The following is a 9,327-nucleotide window of genomic DNA, read 5'->3' on the forward strand; positions in this document are numbered from 1 at the left end:
TTGGTTGTACTTATGATTGTTTGCTCATAATGATATCCTAGTAAGAGTATTGACCTAGTCAATATTAACTAATAGATGATATTAAAAGTTTCAACCCACAATGGTCCACATAGACCTTGTGCATTGGAAGCAAAATATTGGCTGTATCAGTCAAGTTACACAGAGAATTTGAAGGTTCAAAGGACTAGTGGGAGGCTTTTTGGCAAAGGAGTTAGGAGAAGGGAAATGAACACAGATGGGCAGGTGTGCCCCTCCTTGCCTTGGTATCCGAGACTTAGAAGGAGGGATTCAGGATGGTACAAGGATCAGTTTCAAGAGAGAGAAGAGAAAGGTTGAGGAGTTGAGGTGTTCCGGCTCACACCTTTCTAGTGTCATACAGAGTACTTGTGTGTCAAGGGTGGGTAGTAGGAGTAGGGTTGGGAGCATCGACCATGAAGAATGATGGGTGGGTCTGGGAAGAAAAAAATATGAAGATTAATGAGCAGTGCTGAGAGCTCAGCTAAAGCTAGAATTAATAAATACGTGAAGGAGTCCCTTGTCACGGTCAGCAATTTTCCCCACTGCTGGTTGACAGAACAGGGACAGAGTTAGAAAAGATAGGGGCCAGCATTGTGGTGTAGTGGTTTAAGGCACTTCTTGCAATGTTGTGAAAACCAGTTCAAGTCCCCGCTGCTCCTCTTCCAATCCAGCTAATGCCTGAGAAGGCAGCAAAAGATGGCCCAAATTGTTGGCCCCATGTGGGAGACCCTTACGGCATTCCAGACTTCTGGCTTTGTTCTGGCCTAGCCCATTGTGGCCATTTGTGGAGTGATTTAATGGACAAAAGATTCTCTTTGCCATTTCTCTGTTTCTCTGCTTTTCAAATAAATAAAATTAAGATCTAAAATAAAAATAATTAGAAAAAGATGGAAGATTAGAATGGTTCATTGTTACAGATTGGGAGAGCAAGTAGCACAAAGAAGAAGAAGATGATGATGATGGAGGGGGAGGAGAGAAGAAAACAGCAGCAGTTTCTATTAAATGATTGGTCCTTGGACCCAGGGAAAGTTTGGAAGAAAGTATAGTCAAGTACACCCAGAGGGGTTGGAAGATAGCTTGTAGTGAATCCGAGGTGTAGTGAAGGTGGAAAGGAACTAGGCTGTAATCTGTCCTTTCCTAGGTCTGCCATTACAAATCTCCACAAACTAGGTAGCTTAGAACCACATGGCTTGACACAGTCACATTTCTGAAAGGCAGAATATCTGAAACCAAGAGGCCCACAGCATTGGATCCATCAACATGCTCTGAGTTGGCCCTGTGCCTGTCTCCCAGTTTCCAGTGGCTTCTCAGCAGATTTGGGGTATCTTGGCTGGAGTGCTAATTCTTGCATGACACTCTGCCTCTGTCTCCAGGTCATCTCTTGCCTTCTGGGTCTCCTCTTCCCTTTAGTGGACACTAATCATTGGATTGAAAGCTCACCCAAATCCAAGATGACCTCACCCCTAAATCCTTAATCATATCTGCTAAGACTTTTCTTTTTTCTAAATAAAGTCATCATGGGCTCAAGTTCGATTTATCTATGTCATGGGCCAACACTCTACCCTCGGCATAGTCCTAGAGTAAAATTTCATATGCCCAAGGCACAACTAAAAGGATGAGTTTCTAAAGGAAAATCGGGAGTGGAGGAGGCCAAAGAGCTGGTTGGCCAGCTCTCTGTTGTTATATGGAATTGCTCATGGGAGCTGGGGAACAGAGACTGGACATCATGAGGCCACCTGCTGAGAGAACGCTGGGTCAGACACCGTGGGGATACTGGGAAAATACAGGACTGGGTAAAGCTGACTGGGGAAAAAAATGTTTCTCAATTCCACCTTTACATCAGAACCTTCAGATAGATTTCATCTTTATATTGGAGCTTTCAAAAGATGGCCACTCTCAAATAATTTTCATCTGTTCAATAATTTTCATCTGTTCCTTTAATCAATTGGTCTATAAACAGGGTCTTTTTCTCTGAGAAAAAAAAAATTCCTTAGGTAGGAGCTGGTGTCTGCTGCTACTTCAGAATTAGTTTGAGTCCTGGCTGAAGTCCCTGACCTCAGCTTCCTGCCAAAACAGACCCCAAGAGACTGGTGATGATTTCAGTAACTTGAGTTCCTACCATCCATGATAAAGACCTGCATTGAATTCTCAGTTTCTGGCTTTGATTCGGCCAAGCCCAAGCTGTTGCATGTCCTGGAAGAGTGAACCATTGATTGGAGAACTCTCTCTCAACCTCTCAAATTGTTTAAAATTCGTTAAAAAATTTCTCATGCAGCTCTAATGTGCAGCCAGCATGAAGAAAAACTGGTTGAAGAGCAAAATAAATCCAACTTTAATTAAGAAATGACTTGGAATCAAATCTGCCCCCACCCATACCTCAACAAGGCCTGAAAGAGAGGCAACTAGGACAGATATCACAGCCTTCCACCATCTTTTTTTTGGTTTTGAAATTTATCATACAATTCTGTATAGTCTGGGATTCTCCTCCCCCCATTTTTCACCCCCGAATGATTTTTCCCATAATGTTACAACTCTTCATAAGGAGTTACCGTTTCATTTAAGTGTGCCCCAACAATACTGGTACAAACAATGTCAGACAGTCCATCATCCCATTGTCTAGATGTATCCAACACTTTCATTAGGAATCCATCTTTTGTTTGGAAGCAGAGATGCATGTTGCATTGTGCCTTCACTTCTGGATATGGTAGTCTTCATTACTCCGCCACGGTACATTCCATAGCAAAGACATGGAAACAACCCAGATGCCCATCCAAAGAGGAGTGACTAAAGAAACTTTGGTACATCTACTCCATGGAATATTATTCAGCCATTAAAAAGAATGAGATTATACAATTTGCAACTAGACGGTCCCAACTAGAGAAATACCATATGTTTTCTCTAATATAAGGAATCTATCATCATTTCTTAAACCACAAGCAGGGCCAAGAATCTAAAAACCAAGGCAGAGAGAGGCTGCAGTACTTGGCTCTGAATGAGGGCTCCAGTAGCCTGGAGCTCCATGCACCTTCAAGCTACACACAGGTTGGAGAAGTCATTAGAGCTGATTTCTAAAATAGCTGCTATTTCTACAAAACAAAGCGATTGCCCCCAAAGAAGATGTTCTTAATGTATCTAGGCAGACATCTCTTGCCAGCATACACATCAATGGTTTACTTTGTGTTTTTGAATGTGTCATAAACACATTCACATTTTCAAGTGGTGTAAGAGGTTATATAAGTGATTCTCACTAATCCCTTGTCTAGTTCTACACCCACCTCAATCTCCTGTTCAAAAGAAACTACCTACATCGATTTCTTGGGTATTTTTCAAACATGTACGTGGTTCATCTTGCCTTTTGTTTGTTTAAAACTAATACAGTCAGGGTTTCTAATGGTATATGTGGTATCTCTTACTTTTTTTTTCATTTAAAACTATTATAATCAGGGGTAGACATTTGGCACGGTGGCTAAGATGCCAGTTGGGGCACCTGCATCCCATATTGAATTGCCTGGGTTGGAATCCCAGTTCTACTTCCAAGTCCTGCTACCCATTAACATGTACCCTGGAAGGTAGCTATGATGTTTGTCAAGTATTGGAAACCTACTATCCACATAGGAGACCTGGACTGAGTCATAGGATTCTGACTTCAGCCTGCCCCAGTGGGTTGGGAAAGCTGTGTGTGTGTGTGTGTGTGTGTGTGTGTGTGTGTGTGTGTATCTGCCATTCAAATAAAGTTGACAATTCAATGCTTAAAACTACTTAAGGAAAATAAAACAAATACAATCATCCCTCAGTATTCATGAATGAATAAATGGTTCCAGGATGCCCCACAGGCATAATAAAAATGGCACAGTGCTTACAGAAAATCCATACAGTCCTCTCACATAATTTCTGTTCTGGAGTCTGTTTATTTCCATCTATTTGAAAGACAGTGAGAGAGGGAGAGAGAGATTTTGCCGAGAGGAGGTATTAGGAGCTGACCACTGTCCTGGTACAGGAAATAAAAAGGGTCTTTTCTATCGAGAAGTTAGTAATTAAACTGAATTAAGCCATTCTGCTTTTACAAAGCTTATTATGATGCAAGCACTGTGATGTATTAGATAAAGCCACGCTTATAGCACCAGCATCCTTTGTGAGCACCGGGTTGAGTCCCAATTACTCCACTTCTTCTGTCTTTCATTCTTTATTTAACACTGAAATTTTAAATTTAATGCTAAAAATAAAAAATTCTTCTCTTCGGTGTACAAGTATCTTATCCAGGTTGCCCCAGTTCAGTTGGAGGGGGCCAGGATGTGGAAAAACTCAAGTATTTGACATCTGTATATGTATGAAGAAGTTGGGCTGGGCAATCTGACTACATGGAATCAACCATGAGACACAATTGTTAGCTTAAAACCATCACCTGACAATGGACACACTAGATCAACTTGTCTTGGCTTCAACTGCTTAGAAATACAGAATTTTTAGAAAATGTTCCCAATAAGCATGCGACACAGGAAGTGAGAGGATATACATCTGTAGCTATTTGTGGAGAGCAAAACAGGAACTTGTACTTTGATGTTTGCTGGTACATGTGCTCACATACCAGGGGATTCAAGGGCTCACATATCTAGGGCTACTCCACCTCTGACCCAGCTCCCTGTAATGTGTCTAAGGAAACAGTGGAGGATGGCTCAGGTGCTTCAGGCTCCTATCCATGTGGGAGACCCAGAAAAGGCTGCTGGCTCCTGCCTTCAGCCTGGCCACGCCATGGCTCTTAGCACCATTTGGAGACTGAACCGGTGCAAGTACAATCTCTTTCTGCTCTGCCTCTGCTCTCTCTGTAACTCTGCCTTTCCTATAAAGAAATAAATCTTTTTAAAAAAAAAAGTTTGCTTACTTATTTTTTTATTCATTTGAAAGAGAGAGGTTCCACCCCACTAATTTACTCCCCAAATGACCACAACAGTCAGGGCAGAGCTAAGCAGCAGCCAGGAGCCAGGATCTCCATCTGGGCCTCCCAGGTATGTGACAGGTGCCTGAGCACTTGGGCCATCTTTTGCTGCTACCCCAGGCACATTAGCAGGATGCTGGCTCAGAAGCAGCGCAGCCGGGACTTGATCAGGTTCTCCCAAATGAGACGCCAGGTGATGGCAGCATCAGTATCAATTAGCCCACTGTACCACAACATCAGTCTCTTCAAACTATTTTGAGTTGCTTTGGCATTGATCGCTCCAATGTAGAACCCACAGATAAAAAGGGCTAATCGGTGTTGGAAATTGTTCCCTATTGATACCCACAGATCCACAGGCTGGCTGTTCCATGGGTTGACTTATGTGATCAGTGTTTAGGTTGTCTGCCATCTTGAAGTAAACCTGGGAAAGAATCTTTTCTTTTTTTTTTTTTTAATAAAAAAAAATTAAAGCAGGTTCCTCACTCGGAGATCCCCAAATGCAACGAAGGGCTTCTGCACAAAAGGTGGAGAGAGATGGTGTCCCGTTCCTGAGACCTGAGGTCTGACGATTTATTGCTTTTGCTTTCCCCCCCTCTCTCCTCCGCTCCCCTCACCACCTCCAGGAGCCTCATGCCCAGGACCCTGGATACACAAATCACCCTGGAAAAGACCCCCAGCTACTTCGTCACTCAAGAGGCCCCTCGCCGCATCTTCAACATGTCGCGACACACCAAGTTGATCGTGGTGGTGCGGAACCCCGTGACCCGCGCCATCTCAGACTACACCCAGACGCTGTCCAAGAAGCCGGACATCCCCACCTTCGAGGGCCTCTCCTTCCGCAACCGCACGCTGGGGCTGGTGGACGTGTCGTGGAACGCCATCCGCATCGGCATGTACGCGCTGCACCTGCAGAGCTGGCTGCAGTACTTCCCGCTGGCACAGATCCACTTCGTCAGCGGCGAGCGGCTCATCACCGACCCAGCCGGCGAGATGGGGCGCGTCCAGGACTTCCTGGGCATTAAAAGATTCATCACGGACAAACACTTCTACTTCAATAAGACCAAAGGATTCCCTTGCCTGAAAAAAACAGAATCCAGCCTGCTGCCTCGTTGCCTGGGCAAATCCAAGGGAAGAACTCATGTACAGATTGACCCTGAGGTTATAGACCAGCTCCGGGAATTTTATAGACCTTATAATATCAAATTTTATGAAACAGTCGGTCAGGACTTCAGGTGGGAGTGAGTTACCAACATACGAAGCCTCCTTTGCGGGCTTCGCTCTCAGTTTCCTCTCCTTGTTCCCACCACGCCCAGGCTCCATCTCCCTTTCCCAATTCGAATTCCATCATCCTGGAATTCAGATGCCCGGCGAAGGCCAAGAGACCACGGGGTCCCCACCACGAGCTCCCAGCAGTCTCTCTGGGCAAAGCTGACATGCTTCCAGCCTGACCTGGAAGTTCCAGAATCTTCTTCCCGTCTGGGCCCTCCGAGGCCTTGGCAGGGGGAATTGCTTTAAGAGTGGGTCTCCCACAGTGACAGGAATTCTCCATGGTGACCGTGCTGTGGCTATGAACAGAGCGGTCTGTCCCTGTCCCTGTCCACCCAGTAGGCGGATTGCCGATTCCAAGCAGCACATCCCTTCCCTTGAGCTTAATCCTCCTTCCCCCACCTCCAAGGGTCACCCTGGGTGGTGGGCTGGGAGACCATCTTCATCCTCCCCAGATCCTGGCAGCTCTCTGAGAGCTTGCAGAGCTGGAAGTAGACACCACCCCATGCCCACCCCCACCCCCAGCTGCTCCCAGGGCACAGAGCCTTGGCAGAGAAAGCAAAGCAGTGATTTCCAAGCCTGTGGTCTCCACAGTGCTTGAAGGAGTGTCTTTGAGCAAAACTTCGTGACTTCTCCCCACCCCCACCCAGTCCCTGTGGACAAAAGCACATACTTCTGCTGTTACGGGTACTTTCCTCACGCGAGCTTTCACGTTCAGCATGCAACCGAACCATGCTTGTCCATGTGAAATAAATACGGCTCTCTGTGTCTTGAATGCTGAGCTCTCGTCTGACAGCTAGGGGCTGCAGCGCGAGTCACACGTTCACTCAGCTCCTGCCGCTGCTGTCTGGGGGTGGTTGCCGAGTGCTGTAAGCTGTGCACTGCATGGGGTAGGGAGCAGAGTGGAATGGAGAAGCAGGTGGTGGAGACGGCCAAAGAGGTTCTGACAGAAAGATTACATGAAGACCTGAGGGGCTGATCCCTTTCTGGAATCTTCTTGACTATAGACTAGAAGTATCAGACTGAATATCAAAGGTCTGAGGGGACATCAGATATTACTTTTTGTTTGACCAGTGGTTTGAGAAAACACTGCCAACAGTTAAGATCGGCAACAGTTACATAAATATATGGATTTCCAGCTTCTTTTTAAAAATAGGAACTTGGCTGCACTCAACCTGCAGTCTGGCTTGGAAACCCTTGGCAGACTGCACTGATCTAGGTTCCGAGCTCCCACCAAGCCCCGCCCCTCCCCAGCACTCTTTTATGTCATTTACGTGGCCCCAGTAGGAGTCTGGGTTTCCGATACTGTCTGTGTATGTCTGTAACCTCAAGATAAAGCCTGAATCCCCCAGTGTGGTGTCCACCATGACCTCCCACCTCTCCTCACTCATGCTCTGTTCCCAGCTCACACAAGCACGTGCTTTTCCTTGATTCCTTCAAAGCCACATGACCTTGTCCATGTCAGTTCCCCTGCCTCATCTCCAGCAGACAGAAGCCTACCTTCCCTATAAGACTTTGCCCAATTACACCTGCTTGAGATGTGTGATGCTGTCCCCAGCTCAGCTGGAGTTATCTCCCCACTCTTCCATCTCCATTTGGTAGCTTGTGTGTGAATTACTAACAGCTTTTATCACACCCAATTATAATTACTTGTTAAATGCACCTCCACTAGAGACCATGAACCCCTCAAGGATTAAGGTTGTAGCTTGCTGGCCTGGGAGATGTCTGTCAGATGAATGGATGATGGGTGTATGGATGTTGGTGGCCTTGGGGACAAGGACCAGGATGTCCCAAAGGGCTGCATGTCTTGAGACATGCTTGCCTGGTGGCACTGCTGACAGGTGACTGAAGCTCCCAGGACCTCCTTGCCATGGTCTGCTCTATCAGGCATGAAACAGAGGCCTGGAAATCACAAGGGTCAAGGACAATAGTCAAAAACATGAGTTCTGTGTCTCAGCCCCTCTACCTGACTCAAACACCCTCCCGGGTATCAAACGCTTGGGACCCTGTTGTAAAGAAGTCAGTTGGAGGAGTCTGTCCCCTCCTGTTAATGGGTGTATCCATCATTCCGTGCAAAGAAAACATGCTGAAAGACCTTACAAACTTCAGTTTTTAAATGAGCGGAACCTGGAATCCAAGCTCAGCAAACTGATTTTTAATCCAGCACAAATGGACCCTTTTACCCAGGCCGCCGCAGGCAAACTTGCACAAGATCCAAATTAGCATGGCTTTAAATAGATGAAGTTTGACTACTCAACCTGAGTGTAAAGAGGCGCGCGCGCGTGTGTGTGTGTGTGTGTGTGTGTGTGTTTTAGATTGCCGAAACAGTCTCCCCAAACAGCAGTGCCTTACAAAACTGCAAGACTGAAGGGTGTCTCTCTGACAAACAGCCAGGGAGGGGCACCAGCGCCACGAACTCCAGCTCACTGGTGCTCACGCTTCCAGATGGTTCATCCCACGTTTGCGTTCCGCTCAGCAGGAAGGGAGTGTTGAAATAAATGAAAACCACCCTGAGGAGAACGAACAGGGCAATTGATTCAGCCCTTGCAAGAACAGGGAGTCTTGCAATTGGCAGAGGCTCGAAGGCAAAGGAAGAATGGGAGAGCTCTGGAGAGGAGCGGAGGGAGGCTTCAGGTATGTCCTGGTGGTGATGACTTGGGGAAGATGCACCCGGGCTAGTTAGAAGTGTGGCATCTCTTACAATTGCTTTGGGATCTGTTTGACTTTGTGTTTTGGGTACTGAGTTGGAAACACTGATAAAAAGGGAGGAAGCTGCCCCTTCCTGATGGGTCTCTGTTCTGGGCCAGGTGCTACAGAGCTCAAGGGTCAGAGTGCCATTGCCATGTGGTCTGCCCATTGTCTCTTCACATCTTCCAAATCCCCAAAGCTGAAGGGGCCGGAAAGCACACGTCCCCTCACTGGAGGCTACACTGCTTCTATTCACAGCTTCCTCATTGTGAGTGGAGCCCCCTTAGGTTGTACAAAGTTTATGGTACTACTTCACTCACATCCTCTTGGTAGAACTCAGTCCTTTGATCATGCTGAGATGTAAGTGAGTCTGGGAAATGTAATGTTCTATTTGGGGGATTTTTGTGCTCAGTTAACAGTAG

General features: G+C 46.4%; 1 protein-coding gene across 1 annotated transcript in view; it reads left to right on the forward strand.

Annotated features, from left to right (window-relative positions):
• The window catches only part of HS3ST2 (heparan sulfate-glucosamine 3-sulfotransferase 2), an 87,824-nt gene extending 80,850 nt beyond the window's left edge, over positions 1-6,974 (forward strand). The window contains exon 2 of the mRNA XM_004586813.2: positions 5,575-6,974. Within this exon, the coding sequence (XP_004586870.1) occupies positions 5,575-6,193 (619 nt within the window). The 3' untranslated portion in view covers positions 6,194-6,974. The remainder of the gene's footprint in view (positions 1-5,574) is intronic.
• Positions 6,975-9,327: the final 2,353 nt, after the last annotated feature.

This window comes from Ochotona princeps, chromosome 24, assembly GCF_030435755.1.
Source record: "Ochotona princeps isolate mOchPri1 chromosome 24, mOchPri1.hap1, whole genome shotgun sequence".
In the NCBI taxonomy this organism is placed as follows: domain Eukaryota; kingdom Metazoa; phylum Chordata; class Mammalia; order Lagomorpha; family Ochotonidae; genus Ochotona; species Ochotona princeps.